Below are 18,345 nucleotides of genomic sequence, written 5' to 3' on the forward strand. Positions count from 1 at the left end.
CTCATTTACATCAATTAGCTATATTCTGAATTGCTTAAGTTCAACACTTCTGCTAATGAGTTGGTGAAGATATCTGGAGAGGGAAAAACAATTCATGTAAAAATGACTGTATGATCAAGATAAACAACTTCGACATGAGAAATTTTAATTTCTAAGGCTTAATTCCATTGTTTATGTATTCAAAATCGCATTTTGAAGAAATTTTTTATTGTTTGACGTTCATAACTGTAGTTTGTACCAAATTTCTGTGTAATAGCTTTTCAATCGTGAAGGAAATTTTGTCGATCTCGTAACTGCACAAAATTTGGAATGTTCATAAAAAGCTATTTTACAATCAAGATACATGATTTTCCAACAACAAATTGTTTAGACCTTCAGACCTGCATTTTGAAAAAAATTTGTTGTGTTGTAGCCTTTAAATTTTGAAAAAACTTTCACCGATCTTGGAATTGTACGAAATTTGTAAATGGCTTCCTATCAAGATCAATAATCATGCTATGGTATTTTATAGTGTTTAGGCATTCTAATTCATATTTTAAAGAAAACTCAGTATCTTAGCTACGATTACAAGAAATTAAGCCGATTTAAGAATCACAGGAACTTTGAACGGTTCATCTACAATAACACCACAAGTTCTCATGAGAAATTTTAACTCCTAAAGCCAAACTCCTTCCACAAAATTCGTTAGTTGCTGCTTTTGAATTTTTTCAAGAACAAAAATAGAGTGGGAGAAGTAGAAGAAGAGCTCAGAAGAAAATTTGGGTGGATAATACCAAAAAAATGCTAGAAGCTAATAAGTGGACACCAAGTTCAACTAAGTGCTGGTGGATCCAATTATCCAGGCCATATTGAAGCAAAAGTTTTAGGCCATCTAGATTTCTCCTTACTAAATTTTGATAGTTGGTGACACTAGGATATAATGGGATTAATAAATTGAACAAGTGAGCTAAGATTAGGTCATTATCATCAATCATAAGTACACTCAACTACTCTAGAATCCAACAAAAAGGAAAAAAAAATGACAAAACCCATCAGCCAAAAGTAATATTAATTTATGTTAAACAACCAAAACCATTAATCATATGTTTTGGATCTCTCTATCTTTTCTAATAAAGATTAGTTTTAGCTTCAAAGCATAATCCTTCATGATAGTTAGTATTTGGATATATATATATAGTGAGAGTTGGAGAAGTGCCCACCAAACATAGAGTTGTCAAAGTCAATACATTATTCATTAAATAAAACAAGTAGAGAAGAAGGTGGAGTTGGGTACATAAATTTTGTTTTACTTCCTCAACTTCTATTCAAAATGGGAATTTTTCCTCATGTGGGCACTTTGGCTTTTCTTTCCTTCAAATATTAGTTTCCCTTTCTTTCCCCCAATCTAACCATCATAATATTGTTACTTAACAGAAGTGGGTGGGTACTCTAAGAAGGTTCCAACTTCCAAATATTTTACTCATTTTCTACTCTACCCTATTTTATGCTAATCATTTGTATATTATTCTTTTTAATATGAAAATTCTATTTACAGTACTATTTTTCTGTTGTCTACGACTATATAATATTATTCTTTTAGTAAATTTTAGATGTGCGCAAAAAAGGATGAGAAGAACAATCCAAGAAAGAGAAAACTCACCGTAACTGTTTGTAAATTTATGCTAATGAAGTAGGAAGTCTAGACTTCATTGCTGAAAAATCAAGAAATGATGTGGTCTTATCAGATAGATATAGTCGGAAAGGTTTGAGGTGATACCATCTACACATGACAATTGAGATCATAGTCTCATAGATTATGCAATCTCTTGTAGTAATTAATAATATATGAGTACTTATTTTAAGCAAAGTCGCATGTTAGAATAATGGAGTAGTAATTAAAGCCACTTAACTAATAAATTAAATTTAACGGAAGACCTCTCTCTCTCTAATGGGACCCTGTAATGACAGTTTGTCCACGTGATTAATAAGAACAGAATCTGTAAATATCATATTAGGATCTTACTTGTGATTTACAGGTGGCATAATTTAATTGGTAGTATTTGGTCTTATTATGTACTGTATTAGTTAATCTAAACATGCTTCCCTAATTCATACATCAAATCTGCAACTGAGCTGGAGTCTCGAGAAGATGATGATGGACTTGTACTATTATTTTAGCAAATTTATGGGTGATGCACCCCAATAGGGCCAAAATGAATATTGGGGAAATTGGTGATGGAGGTAGTTAATTCTGAACACTACGGTGAAAGCGAAAATAAAGATAGCGATGGTCTGTGGTATTGCTGGTGGTGGCAGGAGTTGTTGATAGATTTTGCGTATTAAAATAGCTCTAACTCAAATTTGTAAACCAATTATAGTCTGAAAGTCGACGTGTATACTAAATTTCAGAACGTAACATACCCCAATCATCCTTAAGGTCATTCCATCCGAATAATATGGCCCCTAATGCTCATAACTAAATTTGTCCAAGAGATGATATGTAACCAAGTTAGTTGAATCAATCATTGGAAGAAAAATTAAGTAAAAATATTATGAAAAATTTATCTACATAAAAATTCTTCCACATGCATTAGCCCTAATTTGTTTTGGTAAACTTGATTTTACTCCCTTCCATTTGAAGTCTATTTGGCGGGAGGTAGGGCCCCTAAAATCAAATCTCTCTCTCTCTATTTCTTTCTCTCTCTCTCTCTATTTCTTTCTCTCTCTCTCTCTAAATTCATTCATTTAAATACTCACCAAAACCTCAACTTCTTCCCTCCAAACATCAAACCTTCTTCATCAAAAAATTAAATGAAGAAAATTTCTATTCTCTTCTTCCTCCTCCATTTCCTACTTCAAAAATTTAACCTAATTTTCTCTCTCTCTTCGGACGGACTCTCTCTTCTCGCTCTTAAATCTTCAATTGATCAATCTTCAGACACTTCTCCATTCTCAGACTGGAACCAAAACGATCCAAATCCATGTCACTGGACAGGTATTTCTTGTATGAAAATCCACGGATTTGACGATCCTCGTGTCGTCGGAGTTTCTATTTCTGGTAAGAATCTTACTGGTTATATTCCATCTGAACTAGGTGGATTAACTTTCTTAAGACGATTGAATCTTCAAGGTAATCAATTTTACGGTTCGATTCCTGATCAGATTTTTAGTGAATCTTCTTCTTTACATAGTTTATTTCTTTATGGTAATAATCTCTCTGGTTTACTTCCTCCTTCCATTTGTAAATCTATTCGTCTTCAAAATCTTGATCTTTCGAAAAACTCTCTTTCTGGTTCGATTCCGAACTATTTAGCTAATTGTCGGCAGTTGCAGCGGTTGATTTTAGCCGGAAATGAGTTTTCCGGTGAAGTTCCTAGTGGAATTTGGCCAAACTTACAGAATTTAGTTCAACTTGATCTGTCTGATAACAAATTCAACGGATCGATTCCGTCAGATCTAGGAGAACTAAAATCATTGTCCGGAACCTTAAATCTCTCGTTTAATCAATTTTCCGGTGAGATCCCCAAATCTTTAGAGAAATTACCAGTTACTGTTAGTTTTGATCTTCGGAATAATAACCTAACTGGTGAAATTCCTCAAAATGGAACATTTTCAAATCAAGTGTCAAATTCTTTTCTTAATAATCCTTTACTTTGTGGGTTTCCTCTTTTGAAACCATGCGACGATACTACTATTACTAGTACTTCTCAGAGAAACCCTAATTCAGAATTAGGAAATCATGAGAAAGAAATTGAGAAAAATTCAAAGAAAGGTCTGAAACCAAGTTTGATAATCTTAATCTCAGTAGTAGATGCAGGAGGAATATCAATTTTAGGTATAATTATCGTTTATATCTATTGGAAGAGAAAAGATTCGAATTCGAATAATTGTATTTGTAGAGGGAAAAGAAAGTTTGGTGGCACAGAAGAAAGAGGAAAAATCTGTCCTTTTTGTGCTTGTACTTGTTTGAATGGATTTTCAGGTAATGAATCTGAAACTGAATCGGAAAAAGAGGAAAATGGTGGTGGTGGTGGTGGAGAAGGAGAAGGGGATTTGGTGGCGATTGATAAAGGATTTAATTTTGAGCTTGATGAACTGTTGAGAGCTTCAGCTTATGTATTGGGAAAAAGTGGTTTAGGGATTGTGTATAAAGTGGTATTGGGGAATGGTATTCCGGTGGCGGTTAGGAGGTTAGGGGAAGGAGGAGGACAGAGGTATAAGGAATTTGCGACGGAGATAGAATCAATTGGAAAGGTTAAGCATCGGAATATAGTGAGATTAAGAGCTTATTATTGGGCTTCAGATGAGAAGCTATTAATCTCTGATTTCATCTCTAATGGCAACTTGGCTTCCTCTCTTCACGGTCAGTTCACTTCTTCCTTTTACAGTTTCAGTTTTAACAGTTTGAGTACTCATCTATAGGCTATGCTGGAAACACTCCCACAATCAATGTCACAATCCACCATTTTTGGAGAAGAGCCGTCTTCGGCCCATATACCATCTGCAATGACCCAAGTCTTAACGTTCAATATTTTCCTCGCTTTGAAAACCTAAACTTGAGTCCAACATATACGAGTTTTGTCCTGACGTAAGCAGAGCCGTGGCTAGGAATTTGAGGGCCCTGGGCGAAGTTTGGTTATGGCCTTTGGTATGATAAAAAAATTACAAGCAAAAAATTGAACCACGTGTCGATTAAAGACTCATAATGAGCACGATAAACTTAAACTGATAAAACAAAATCTTTGTACAACGTATCGTTTAGAGTCTAAGCGATCTTTTTAATATGATATATTTTGTATCATGATTTTCTCATAAGTATTTATGTATTGTTAGAATAAAAAAAAACTTAGATCTCTTTTTCTTAAAAAACACGTCTAAAGATGAAAGATATGTACCCAAACAACAAAACAGTTTAAAGAAAAAGTGTGACGGAGCATAAATAAGAATTGATTTAGCAAGAATCTTCTCAACTTCACAATTATAAGGAAAAGGGAAAAAACGAGTGATGGGTTTCAAACCCGTGTCTCAGGTGTGGAAGTTCACCAACTTGATCACTAGAGCTGATGGAGTTTCATGTTGAATTGTTTAGGGTTACTTATATATAACTAAGTGCGACCTTCATAAAAGGTGGGCCTCTTTGGGGGTGGGGGCCCAGGGCGGACGCCCTTCCCGCCCGCCCCCAAACACGGCTCTGGACGTAAGCTCCACCGAGTCTAACACAAAAACTTTGACACTTGCTAACCTTGAACATACAACTATAGCCCTAGGTTCAGGATGCTCTACCAAGTGATGTTGCATTATCACTATTAGAAATCTTCTATAGTTTAAAAACCTTCATTCGGATTTATCGGGTTGGGCCTACACGTCTCAGTTTTATTTTACTCATAGAAAAACCGATAAAAGTAAGAAGTTGATCATGTTATTATCAACTCATCAATTATTGATGTTGGATGCTACGATAACAAAATCTAGATATTTATCATGGTTTAGGTATCATTTTGGCAGCTTACATTTGTTTGTATCAGTTAGGAGATGGTCCTTCTTTTTGGAGCCATAACATGCTAATGTCACGTTACTCTGTAGACCTAATATCACTTTCTTATTAAACCGTTTGAAATTTGAAATCCTACTTTTTGTTTAGATGGGTAGTATTTTATAGTGTTTCTATTATCCAGCTAGAACCAAAGCTTAAATTATTATATCTTGTCATAATTTATTCAAAATTGACTTGTACTCGTGCTGTCATTAGTTTGCCTTTCACTACTTTATCATCCAAGATTCCAAATTAAAGAGCACAAGACTATTTTAAATTCCATGAATTTGGATAACAGATCTTAGATAGATGAGTTAATAAACAAAAAGTCCCCTTTTCGTTTTCCTTTTTGTTTAGGAACCTTTATATAGAAAACCTAGCTCAATTGAGTTGGTCTGGTCTGTTTTAAGACGACTTTTTCATATTTATATTGTCATAAATTATTATATGCAAAAAACGAAATAGCATTGAAGTATATACTCCAAATTTGTTCAATTATCGGTGTTGTAAAGTTCTAGTATCAGATATAATAGTTCCTTATCACTCGAGAAGCTCTTCAATCCTATGCTACAAGCTCAAAACGAGCTCATGAAGTCATTTGGGTGGGTTCATAGAGCCATTGCCTGGAGTAGAACTCGTAAAAGTACGATAATATCAGTATCTGCTTGGGTTTGAGCCGTCACATCAGTAAGTCGTTTAGGAGTAGGACAATATTTGTCTATGCTTAGGTTTGAGTTGTCACATGGATATTACAACGACCTCATTTGTTTGGGTTTAGGACAATATTTGTATCACATCGATATAATTGTCGTTATTGTGTGTTAATATTGCAACGTTAAATGTGAGGTACTGATGTTCTTTATGATGCAGGTCGAACTGGACAAACGACGAGGAACCTATCATGGTCGACTCGACTAAAAATCATGAAAGGGATAGCAAAAGGATTAGCATATCTCCATGAAACTAGTCCTAGAAAATTTGTTCATGGAAATATAAAACCAACAAACATCCTCCTTGACAATGAATTCAATCCATACATATCAGATTTTGGGCTAAACAGATTGATTAGCATAACAGGAACCGACCCAAGTTCCTCCGGTGGCCTAATCGGAACAGCACTCCCATACATGAAATCAACACCAACAGAGAGATCCAACAATTATAAAGCACCAGAGGCAAGACTAATAGGAAATAATACTAGACCAACTCAAAAATGGGATGTTTATTCATTTGGTGTTGTATTACTGGAAATGCTAACAGGAAAATCACCCGAATCTTCGTCTTCTCCGAGCACAACGACAATGTCATCGACGTCGACGGTGACATCGTTGAGGGGTGAACTTGGGGTTGATTTAGTAAAGTGGGTAAGGAAGGGATTTGAAGAAGAAAAGCCATTGGTGGAAATAGTAGATCCTATGTTATTACAGGAAGTACAAGCAAAGAAGGAAGTGTTAAGTGTATTTCATGTGGCTCTTGCTTGCACTGAATCTGATCCTGAAATTCGACCTAAAATGAAAATTGTGTGTGACAATCTTGACAAAATTGGATGAAGATGATTAAGTATTTATGTGAAGAAACCATAACAAAATGTGGGATTGGGTGTTATTGATGAAAGAAAAAAGGTCAGATTTTTTCCCTTAACTTCCAAAAATTTCCTATCATTCTTTTGTATTTCTTTTCAAATTCTTTTGATTGATTGGACAATAGGGATCACTAATTGACTCGATCTAAATTTCAACTGTTTGTTGTGGTCTAACTCGTAATGCCTCACTCGTCTAATATGAACATTCCAGTCTGTAATTAAACAGTTTTAATTGAGAAAAGTAGAAAACCCCTTTCTTAGTAAAGGGATGCTTGGTCTCTATTTGTTCCATTCAGAAGTAAATTGCAAACACTGAAAATATTATAATCATAAGATTTGCCTTTTCCAATGTGGGACTATTCTCACAAACAAACTTCAGTGGAATGTCTTGTCCAAGATTCGAAGCACCATCCATCCAAGGAACCTCTACCATAGGCCAGCGCTTTGGGGAAAGCTAAATAGTTCTCGAGGTGTGAAATTGTAAAGGGAATATGCAAAATTTTGAAAAGTTTTCGGAGAAACATATTTTCTGGGGAATATGTTTCAAAATAAAAATAAAAATAAAAAACCCTCCACCTCACCCCACTCTCTCTCCACCTCATCTCTCTCTCTTCTCCGACAAGGTCGCCAGTCGGAAAATTTTTCCAGCCGGCGACCTAGTCGGAGAAGAGACAGAGTGGTGGGGAGAGAGAAGATGAGGTGGAGAGAAAAGATGAGGTGGAGAGAGAGAGGTGAGGTGGAGAGAGAGAGAGTGAGGTGAGGTGGAGGGTTTTTTATTTTTATTTCCCTCTAACAACTTACAAAATAAAATTGTCAAACAAAATTGACCAATTTTTTACAAAGTCTTCACACCCCAAAAACTATTTTGCTTTCCCCAAAGCGTTGGCCCTATATGTGGAAGTGTGGAACTATATTGTCTTCACATCCTATTAGTCTGATCATAAATTGGTGAAGCCAACAAACTTATGTTCGACAAAATGCCCAAGAAAAACTTTTTCGAAACCATTTTATTAAAAACTTCACCTAAGGGAAAAAAAGTATGAAAGAGGTTGCTTGCTAGCTGAAACTTGAGGATTCTTGACTACAAACACATAGATGTGTAATATATACATACACAACACAACACTCACAAAAAAAAAACTTGTTTAGAAACCAAGCCAAAATAAGACATTACTAATAAGTTTTGATTGTTATTATATAAGAAAAAGACTAACTTAAATTTTACTAAAACTTCTTAAATATCATTTGATAGTACTTTCACTTGAGATTTCGAAGAACTACCGCCACTCGAAATTTGATCTCCATCGGGTAATTCATCGATTAATCGTGATAACTTATCAACGATTTCTTTCGCAGTTGGTCTTAGAGATGGATCATCTTCAACACATTCTCTTGCAATCTTGGCTAAAGTAACCGCGGTTTGGAATGAATAAGAATCCCCCATTGCATTATCAATCCAATCTTTAAGTTCTTTATTAGCATTGTTAGATTGTAAAATGAACTTAATCTTATTTGAGAGTAGAATACTTCCTTCACCTTTATCGTCGGCTCTAGTTGCTGGTGTTTGGCCTGATAAAACCTCAAGTAAAACCACCCCATAAGCAAATATATCGATGCTAGATGAAATTATACCATGCTTTAAGTACTCGGGAGCTAAGTACCCTCTACTCCAAGTTGCAGGATGAGTGAGAAGTGATTTTGAATCTTCTGCATCGTCTTGTACGCATCTTGACATACCAAAATTACCGATTTTGGCATTGAATTCTTCGTCTAGAAAAATGTTCCTGCTCTTTATGTTTCTATGAACATAACTCGGGTTCATATTATGATGCATATGACGTAAACCCATAGCGATATCGAGGCAGATTCTAAGTCTATGTTTCCATGTTAAGAAACAATAGCAAGAAGCAATGAATTGACTCTTCATTGCTAAACCGCCATGAAGCCAATCTTTCAAGGACCCATTTTTCGCGTACTCGAAAACAAGAAATGAGTCTGGCCCATCTATCAAACAAGTCCCGAGAAGTCGAGTTATATTTGGATGATGAAGGTAGGCATCACGGAATAGGCCGAAATCCATTTTCGCTATGGTTTCGGGTTGTGTTCTCTTTATAGCCAAATTCTTACCATTAAGTGTACCATGAAAAACAAATCCTTCAATGAGATTACTCGGATGGAAATCATCGGTGGCTTTTCGTAGGTTTTCTGTTGAGTATGTCTGCACCACCATTTTGTGAGGTGTAGTGTCATTTAGTTGCCCATCTAATGGATCTTGTGAGTACTCTGAAACTGTTTTTATTTCACTTTTGGTTCTTATACTCAATTGATTTAGTTCAAGATCATCACTATTCTTGCCAAAACCAAGCCCCTTCTTCTTATTTTTCTTGTTTTTCGAATGCACTACAAAGATCGCTGCAACAATCCCGCCACACACCACTAGTCCCACCATTCCAACTCCAATAAAAATCCCACTCTTCCCTTTCTTCTTCTTCTTCTTTGGTGGTTTTATTAATGGAAATTTAGTAGCATTAGACTTGGGTAGTGGTGATTTCAGATGAGGAAGAATGACAATTGGCGGCTTCTTAGCTAGTGGAATCAAAAGAGTTGAAAGAGGTTCGAGTTTATCGGGTTTTAGAGGACTTAACTTACTATTTGCAGAGATTATTGCAGCTTTAGTGATCTTAAATTTTGATGCTATCTTAACAATTGTGTCACGAACACTTATAGGATAAGAAACTAAGATCTTTGTTCCTTGTTTGAACTCCAATTGAGATGGACAAGCACATCTTAAAGGTATCGATAATCGAAGTTTTTCTTTGAGATTCAATGGAGATAAGCCCTTGTTCTTCTCTTGAATAGCTTTACAAGTTGTTAAACCTTCCAAGGATTCGGAAATCCCATAAAAGCTATCTCCTTTAATGGTAGTTTTAGTTATATCCCCTTGAAAGAAACCACCATTACATCTACATTCGATCGGAATCAACACAGGCTGATCTTTAGCAAGTAGATCAATCTTGGGTGGGAACTTGTTAGCTTCATCGAGTGATTTTCGAGGAAGACCCAAGTAAGATGTGAGATTAGAGAGAGAAGAGTAGTGAGAATTTGCTCGAAAGTAGACGAATGTAGAACAGTGATCTTGTGAGCCAGGAGGATTACAATGGTAACCAGAAGCTTCTAAGGATTTTGAATCACAACTTAATGAGTTCTGTTTTGGTTTTTGTGGTAGTTGTTTTTTTGGTGGTATTGGTTTTTTCACAAGTGCAGAAACTAAAGTGATGAAAAATAGTAAAACTAAGGTTTTTAGACAGAGTTTAGTACTGAAAAATACTGCCATTATAAACAGTAGTACTATTCTTCAATGTTCTCTACCATAGGTGAATTTGAAGAAAATTTTGAGTACATGAAAGAGGAGAGAGAAAGAGAGATGGGTAATATGTGAATGAATTAAAAAAAAGTGATTAAGAAAGAGACAAAGAATCTTGAGTTAATATAGAAGAAATGACAGGGTTGGGTGTTTAAGTAGATGTGTTCATCTTGATCTTGGATCTTGATTTTGAATTATCCTCAAGGTCTAAATCATCTTGGGGTTGATTCAATTGGTGTTGGTTTAGGGTAAGAATGTACCATTAAGTACTAGTGCAAGTGTTAGGAGTGTTCATGAGTTCCTCTTATTTCAAGTTTTTTACTCCTTCAAGATATTTCTTGGATTTCAAACTTTGTTTACATTTTCACTACATTTTCTCCTCTTGAATTTATTGATTTTCTTATTAAGGTGTGTCACACTAAAGAAATACGTGGTTCGAGAGGACGAAGATCCCGCTATTAACAAGATACTATTTAATACCGTGTTTTCGTCTTTTCCATCTAAGATATGTTATTACTAAATTAGTTAGGAAACTAGGAAATTCTAACTCACTTTATAAATATGAATTGGGTCCAAGAGTTCTATTCTTTCAATTATGTCTGACCAATGTAATGAATCAGACTCACCATTGTAACGGCCAATAACATTTGTTGCTTTTTCTGTAGATGTAGGTTGAGATTATAAAAGAGATCTTTGATTGAATCTCGTTAAATTATCGCGTTAACTATTTCATTTTATCTCTCTAAATCACATAATCGTGTACACGAACTATTGAAATTGTGTCTGAGTTCTACGTCTGATGTTGACTTTACGTTGTATGGCTAGAAATCAAACATTTAATTTTTCTTCTCATATTTCTTTAAGGATTCCATCCTCTACTATGTTTGTCTGATAATAAAACCTTTGCTATGCAAGACATACTAACTAGTAACTAAGTTGAAACATCATAAAACACCTAATATTGAACAACAAGTTCTTAATTAAACTTAAACTTGTTTGAAAACGTACGTAATATTCACCATTAACAACCCTTGACTGGAGTAGTAAGAAGTTTAGTTCAAAGTCTTCCACTTTAGTAGTCAAAGATTCGATGCACGTTGACAAGTCAAAAAAATATATTCACGAGACTAGCTGTTGAGATGAATCATACAATTCAACCAAAAAAAAGTGATAATACCTTTAAGTTTGATTTGAATTAATTCAAAGTCTTGAACTTTATAAACAAAAAAATATTATATAAAATAAAACTCCTTATAAATTTTTTGTTTTGGTGGAAAAAGCTTTTTGACTTCAGTTCCGTCAGTGTTTCTGTAATTTGCAACAACTTGCTAGAACATTTCGAAAATATATTGAATTTTTACCTATTAAAATACAGATTTCAAGTTTTTAACCAAACAAAATACAAATTTTTAAATTTTTAATCAAACTAAAAAAGTTAAAATTGAGTCTTTAAGTCTAATTTCCTGTAAAAATGTTATTGCAAAATGCAGACATCTAATACGATATTTGACAAAATCACATAAGGCACGGACATACCTCGTCCAAACCAAACAACAAAGTGAGAATTTGACCCAAGTACCCATAACCGAATACACAACCGACATAAATAATCGTGTGACAACACGAGCGGGCCACTTCTAAAATTAAAAAGTTGCTAGACATCCGCTTGGGATTTATCAAAGTTGTCCAGGGTATGATTTTAGAAAGTGAAATCCCTTCTAGTGGATCTAAAATGATTATTAAGAAGTCTTTTGAAAATCACACATTACTTATCACATTTTATTTGATTGATATCTCTCTTTGTTACCTCCAAAGTTCCAAGGGAGTGTTTCGATTTTAGATGCACAGTTTTCTATGGCAAGTAATAATTCAAGTTATTTGTGTGTAATTTGATCTGTCAACTCCTTAATAACTATGGTAATCTAATTCTGTGTATAGGAAATTATAAGTGATTCTCGTGTAAAACTAGGGAGAACGGGTCACATCAACTTTCAGATTGCAATGGGGCTCTCATTTTCGGGTTAAATAGCATTTCCCTTAATCCTCTAGACTAGTTTATATCATCGTAATTTATATTTGCGGTTTGGCCCAAAAATAAGTGTCTACCAAAAGTTTATGTAGCTGGCTCTCAATAATTAGTGCATGTAGAGAGAAAAACACCAGGGCCAATTGAAGTCGACCAGATCAACTTTCGGGATGAAGTCAGCCCCATATCGGGCCAAACAAGAATTCTCCTGCCCAAGAATTTAAATGCATACACAAAGTAGCTCGAATTTCATTATGTTTTCAATATTTTGTGAAGTATCTTAAACTAAGTAGTATAAAATTTTAGAGATCAAACTTTATTTAGCGTTAACGCCCCGTAGATAAACATGTGATTAGGTTATCTTGAGCAATGCAAAATCTTGTCTTGCTAATTAGTTAATTAAGTTTGAGCCATCTTGTTTAATTATCTTTAAAACCCAACTAATGTCGATTGTAAATGCATGTTCCCTTGTTTCACTCTCGATCCTCAAAGGACAATGAATCTTGTCTTTACATTCTTCCATTCTCCCAGATTATCTTAACCGTCCATTTGTCGAAATTGCATCCATTTCGAGAGTTAATAACAAAATAAACAAAGGGTTTATCATCCATTATGCATAAGAGCTTCTTCTTCGACACAAAATCCTTCACATTGTTTACTCCAAGTAATTGGACTTGAAAAATATTTGAAAATCATGACAAATGGAAGGTTGAAATCTAATCTTTTTGATTCCTAGACATCTCAAAGAATAAAACAAAATCAGGAATATGGATGCACAAACGATTTTTTGTTGTTGTTGAACACAAAGGATTTTTTTTGTTGTTGTTGGAGTCTTATACATTACTATATGTCCTGCAAAATACGGTGGCATGCGGATGAAGTCCTTTTATACGAGATGACCATATAGAGAGGGAAATGGTGTGATCAATTGGGAGCCGCCTACAGCAGCATTCGGTCTGTGGTCGATGTTAAATACGGTGGCATGCGGATGAAGTCCGTTTATATTGGGATGGCCTATTAGAGAGGAAAATGGTCTGATCAGTGGGAGCCGCCTATTCGGTCTGTGGTGGACGACCCCATTTTATAGGCCAAAAGCATTGCTCCTCTCTCTAAAACGAAAATAAGTATGTTATTTGTGAAGATCTCGAGGCCATTGACAGAATTCTAGTTTAGCTGATCTAAATCTTTCAGAGCAATTGGTAAGAAAAAAAAGACAGCAGATGGCTGAGCTCCATGATCTGCTCTTTCTCTCTCTAAAAATCAGTAAATACTTGGGAAATTTTACTATGGTTAAAGAGTTTCATGTGCCAAAATGATAAGTTTCCATATTGAACTCCCCGTTTCAATGCAAGAACTATGAATCTCTTTAACATTGAAAAAAGAACAAAGAAAAAGATAAAAATCAAAGTCTGTTTCAACGTAAAGAGTATTTTTAGATGGTGGTTCTAAGAATAATGTGTTCTGTCACCATTTTCTGCCATTTCTGTATCTTCTTCCATGATAATCTCAATGTCTCTCATGTCACGCTTCAACACGCTTCCTAGCCTTGCTATTGCCTCTGTTTGCTGCTGCAGCACCTGAAACCCCAAAAAAATCTCACATCAGAAGAAGAAAATCATTTGCATCTTAAGCTTTCCATACTGATGCCGGAAGAATTTTCCCAGATGTATCACACCCCGTTTATGCCCTAGTGGTGTTTATAGTTCACATAATCTCTAATTAGCCGACATGATTATCGTAAAATAGTGTGTGAATATATTTGTAGTTTCAAACATATCAAGAGAAACTGGATCATACGAAAGGCACTTAAATAAACCCCACCAAGGTATAAATGGATGTAAATATTTGCAGAACTTTTTTCCAATACCCTTAGAAACTGGATCATACGAAAGGCTTGATATATCTAAGCCTTAGATATATCAAGTATTATGATTGCAGATGTCATTCCAGATCGTGTAACTTACCTCTTGCATGTTTGCTAGACTCTGTTCTTGTATCTTGGTTGATTCAGGAAGATACGTAGAACCTCCACCACCAATCCCATTTGCTTTAACTCGAGATATAGACAGCAGATTGTGAACCCTCTTTGACAGTTCTGCTCCTGATCCTTTCACCTGTATCAAAATCTCTACAAGTCTCATCATCGCTTGAAGTTCTCTTGTATAGAAGACAGAATAAAATTCGAGGGAAGGAACACTGAACCTGTCTCAATAAAACAGCTATCCTCTCAGCTAATTCAACTTCGCCTTTCATTAATGGAAGTCGACAACCCTTACCTTCCAAAGCCTCTAGTATTCTCATTAACTATTATACATCCAAGAAAAAAGTTAGAAGCACAACAAAAACCAAGTAGAGATCAAGAACTCTAAAACGTATCTGTCATATATTCCACGTGAACATGCAATTGTTCCACCAAGCTGTTCGTGATTAGATCATCTTCTCTATAAGATTGAAAATCTTAAAAGCGAAAAGGATTTCTCACCCTCAAGAGTCTCCTTTGAAGATTTTGCTCCTTCTGCTGCATTTTCTGTATTGAAGGAAGAGTATCTGCTTGAAAATGTCTCTGAAGCTGTTATTGAGATGATCTGTCAGTCTATAATAAGTGATTTTTCTTCATGTGATACAACATAAACAGAATAACAGACAACTTTTTTTAACAAAATACCCGGCAAATTTATGCGATCAAAATGTACGGAGAAGAAGGAAAATAAAGAACTAACCATTTTAACATTGCTTTGTGTAACCCGCAGTCTCTCGGCATCAGAGACTATTACTTCATCTTGAAGCTGCATCACATGCAAACAAATGATTAATAAAGACATGAAAAAGGATGAAGTGAAAATTTCTCCGATAAGCTGTGAAAAGTCAGAACAAATATGCATGTCATTTACGAAAAGATACATGTATGTCAAGCCTACTTAAGATTCATTTATATTAGAGACATCTTCGAATTATTGTTGCCTCTTGTTTTTCTGCAATTCTCTCGTAAATTGAGGATGCGGAATGCCCCAGGACGATGGATGCAGCAACCAATTACGGTGAAATGTTTACTATTCAACTTCTTAGCTGTTTTTATGAATGTTATTGCCTATTACTATTGCACACTCTACGATTATAGACATTGCATATTCTGTCCAGAAGCTAGTGGCTACCAAATCAAACATATATCAAAATTTTCTGATAATCCATCTCTTTAAAACTTGGATGCCCTTAATTAGGTGTCTTCTTTTCTAAACGACCAGTATACATCAAGTATGCATGATGTAGTTTGATATAGTTTGCAACAAAACAGTTCTATCTATTGAAATAATAAGGAGTGCACGTCTCATGGGAATTTCGCCTAAACCTTAATGACTGGGAGCTCGAGATGATGGCCTCTTTTTCTCAGTGTTCTAGATAGTATCACGATGGAGATGACCACACAGGTGCATAGAAATCCCCTCTAAGGAAGTTCAAGCTTGTGGGGAGCAAGTATTCACCTTCGAGAGCAAACTTCACTGTTCGGGCTGCTTCCATTTCGAGAATGCCCACTATAGACTTCTGACCAGATGAAGGTTAACCCTACTTAATCGTTGTGGCTCCTGTAAATGTGAAACAGAGACAGCAGTCCACTTATTCATGCACTGTAAGGAAACTCACAAGATCTGGAGCTATTTTTTTTATATCAAATGCTCATGGGGCACACCAAGCAATCTTCAGGATCTTCGCGCTCAACAGGGAAACTACCGAAGAGAGGAAGGAAATTATGCAAATTGCAGACTCATTACACATGCAGTAATTTGGTGCACCCGGAAAAGACGAAACCAGGCGACATTTGAAGATGAGTATATGGGGGCCACTAGGGTGGTTCACATGGTTAAGAGAACTCTTCACTACTGGAGTAGAGCAAAATCCTTGACGAATTAGTTCTTCTTATGTAGATGTTGTATACAATTGGGATACAGTGTTAGCAACTATTTTCTTTCATTCTGAATAGAATAATACTTCGCCTTTTCAAAAAAGATACAAATGAAAGAACACCTAACATGATCTTAAACCCCGAAGTTATCAGAAGATATTATGGATAGTTGAAGATGAAATTTCGCAAGAAAAGCATCGTTGTTTCATTGTCCAGAAGAGAAGTACCTTAAGCCGCTGTGAAAGATCCTTGAAACCAAGAACAAGCTGAGGCCAAAGCTTTTCGCGATCAGCACTTTCCATTCCCTCTAATTTCCCTATAGCCTCTGCCCACATTATCTGCCCATTGAGAACTATTTCCAAATTTAGCAACAACAACAACAAAATCGAAACCCTAGACTAAATCACCAAGTAAACAGAAACCAAAAGAAAATCTTGAAAGAGAAAACTCACGTCTGACACACCAGGAGGCTTAGTTCTAGCAGCTGGATCTGTCACACTAAACAACAAATGCTACAAAAATAACCAGACAGCAACACATTAAAGTTCAGTGAACTCAGAAACCCTAGAAATTGGGCGGGAAAACAATGGAATTTCAAAGTCTAAATACAACAAATGTGTTAATACGAACCTTAAAAGCATATTTAGGGTTCCCAGCGTCTTCTTTGTAAGCATCAACAATCGCCTAACAATAGAAACCACAAAAGAGAAATTTTGTAAGTGATTTAACATGTTGAGGTGAAAGAAGGTTTTAAAGAGAGAGAGAAAAAAGTAGAGAGAGAGAGAGAGAGGAGATTAAACAACCTGAATGTCACGATCGGGGAGAGAGAAAGGGAGAGGAGCAACTGGAGCCATTTGAGTGGTTAATTGAGTGTTAGAGAGAGAAAATGGAGGAGTTGATTGAGGTTGAGGTTGAGTTGGAGTTGATGATGCATTGAAAGGAGTTTGAAATCCAAAACCAGTACTCGGTTGCTGAGTAAATGGCGACGGAGATGGTTGTTGTTGCGGTTGCTGAGTGAAGGGAGTGGAGAATTGTGAAGAACCAAAAGCCGGAGTAAATGAAGGTGTTGATGGAGTTCCGAACCCCGGCGAAGACGCCGCCGCTGCTCCGAACATCTTCACCGGAGAAGAGAGCTAGAGAGAGAAAATGAAGTAGGGAAGAGGAGCCGCTTAAATTCCTCTCTTCTTTCTCTCTCTATAGAAATACAGAAACTTTTCTCGCGCCTCACTCACTATTCAAGAAGGTGATCCTGGTCCAGCTTTAGCTAGTCTAGCGCCTCGTTGCCGTGGTTCGTGTGTTAGACTCGCCCAACCCATATTTAGACTACCAATCGTGCTAAAAGGCGTCAAAAATGGGCTGATCACAGACCGAAAGCCGACTACCTACCAAAAGCTAACGTGGCCGATGACCATTGGATGATCCATTTTTCTCTCAAGACCGGCCATCTAGTGGAAGACATTTGGCTTTCTACGTATGGTCGGTCATTTTTTTCTTATTACACCATAATCAAATTTAAACAACTAAATCAAACACCATCTTAATTGTTTTTTGAGTTCTTTTAGAAAGATATACCGTGAACATGAGTTATAGTATATGGCATACGTACATTAAAACATTGACAAACCTACCCTAAATCCATTAACTAAAAGGCGTTATGGCTATTTACAACTAATTTTGTACTTATAAATTACATCAGTCTATAACAACAACTTATTTTTCTTATAATCTAATTTTTCGTGTTCGTTTTCCTGAAAAGCTCAAATTCCAAGCGTGGGGTGCCTTTTAAGACCCAAATGCCGACAATGTGTCATATATAGAGCATATGAATGATATGTGATTACTACGAATCGTGTTCTAAGATGGCACTGGCACACCAAAGAAGACACATGCCATGGTGCCAAAGATTTAACATGGGGATGTATAGGGAAACCTTACATTGTTACATTTTGATAATCTAACAAGA

At 35.8% G+C, this 18,345-nt stretch overlaps 3 protein-coding genes across 4 annotated transcripts; 1 reads left to right on the forward strand and 2 right to left on the reverse strand.

The window, feature by feature from the left end:
- Positions 1-2,630: 2,630 nt before the first annotated feature.
- On the forward strand, positions 2,631-10,560 carry LOC147553447 (receptor protein kinase-like protein ZAR1). 2 transcript variants are annotated; one of them, XR_015238266.1, is made up of 3 exons: positions 2,631-4,342; positions 6,383-7,134; positions 8,451-10,560. XR_015238266.1 is itself a non-coding variant. In XM_086671048.1 (2 exons), exons 1-2 carry the CDS (start codon positions 2,791-2,793, stop codon positions 7,060-7,062), a joined length of 2,232 nt encoding a protein of 743 aa, XP_086527174.1. In that variant the 5' UTR covers positions 2,701-2,790; the 3' UTR covers positions 7,063-7,374. The 2 variants fall into 2 exon arrangements, 1 of the variants encoding a protein (XP_086527174.1); XM_086671048.1 differs by lacking the exon at positions 8,451-10,560 and having other exon boundaries at positions 2,701-4,342; positions 6,383-7,374.
- On the reverse strand, positions 8,087-10,438 carry LOC147553448 (protein LYK2-like). The gene has a single exon (XM_086671047.1). The coding sequence runs from the start codon at positions 10,426-10,428 to the stop codon at positions 8,329-8,331; it is 2,100 nt and encodes a 699-aa protein (XP_086527173.1). The 5' UTR covers positions 10,429-10,438; the 3' UTR covers positions 8,087-8,328.
- A 3,229-nt stretch (positions 10,561-13,789) lies between the features above and the next one.
- LOC147553449 (nuclear pore complex protein) lies at positions 13,790-17,766 on the reverse strand. Its single transcript, XM_086665411.1, has 9 exons — positions 17,186-17,766; positions 17,013-17,066; positions 16,835-16,894; positions 16,610-16,720; positions 15,205-15,270; positions 14,967-15,053; positions 14,687-14,788; positions 14,449-14,598; positions 13,790-14,061 (listed from the first exon to the last, which is right to left on the reverse strand). Exons 1-9 carry the CDS (start codon positions 17,495-17,497, stop codon positions 13,930-13,932), a joined length of 1,074 nt encoding a protein of 357 aa, XP_086521537.1. The 5' UTR covers positions 17,498-17,766; the 3' UTR covers positions 13,790-13,929.
- Between the last annotated feature and the right edge of the window lie 579 nt (positions 17,767-18,345).

The sequence above is a fragment of the Eschscholzia californica genome, unplaced genomic scaffold, assembly GCF_041429995.1.
Source record: "Eschscholzia californica isolate CP2 unplaced genomic scaffold, dmEscCali1.0.p SCAF_3, whole genome shotgun sequence".
NCBI classification, from domain to species: Eukaryota; Viridiplantae; Streptophyta; class Magnoliopsida; order Ranunculales; family Papaveraceae; genus Eschscholzia; species Eschscholzia californica.

Coding starts and splice junctions, on each gene's coding strand:
- LOC147553449 (XM_086665411.1), bottom strand. CDS start 17,497: ATGTTCGGAGCAGCGGCGGCGTCTTCGCCGGGGTTCGGAACTCCATCA. Junction 15,271..16,609: donor ATCTTTCACAGCGGCTTAAG/GTACTTCTCTTC, acceptor CATGTGATGCAG/CTTCAAGATGAAGTAATAGT. Junction 14,599..14,686: donor TAGCTGTTTTATTGAGACAG/GTTCAGTGTTCC, acceptor ATTTTGATACAG/GTGAAAGGATCAGGAGCAGA.
- LOC147553448 (XM_086671047.1), bottom strand. CDS start 10,428: ATGGCAGTATTTTTCAGTACTAAACTCTGTCTAAAAACCTTAGTTTTA.
- LOC147553447 (XM_086671048.1), top strand. CDS start 2,791: ATGAAGAAAATTTCTATTCTCTTCTTCCTCCTCCATTTCCTACTTCAA. Junction 4,343..6,382: donor CTTGGCTTCCTCTCTTCACG/GTCAGTTCACTT, acceptor TTTATGATGCAG/GTCGAACTGGACAAACGACG.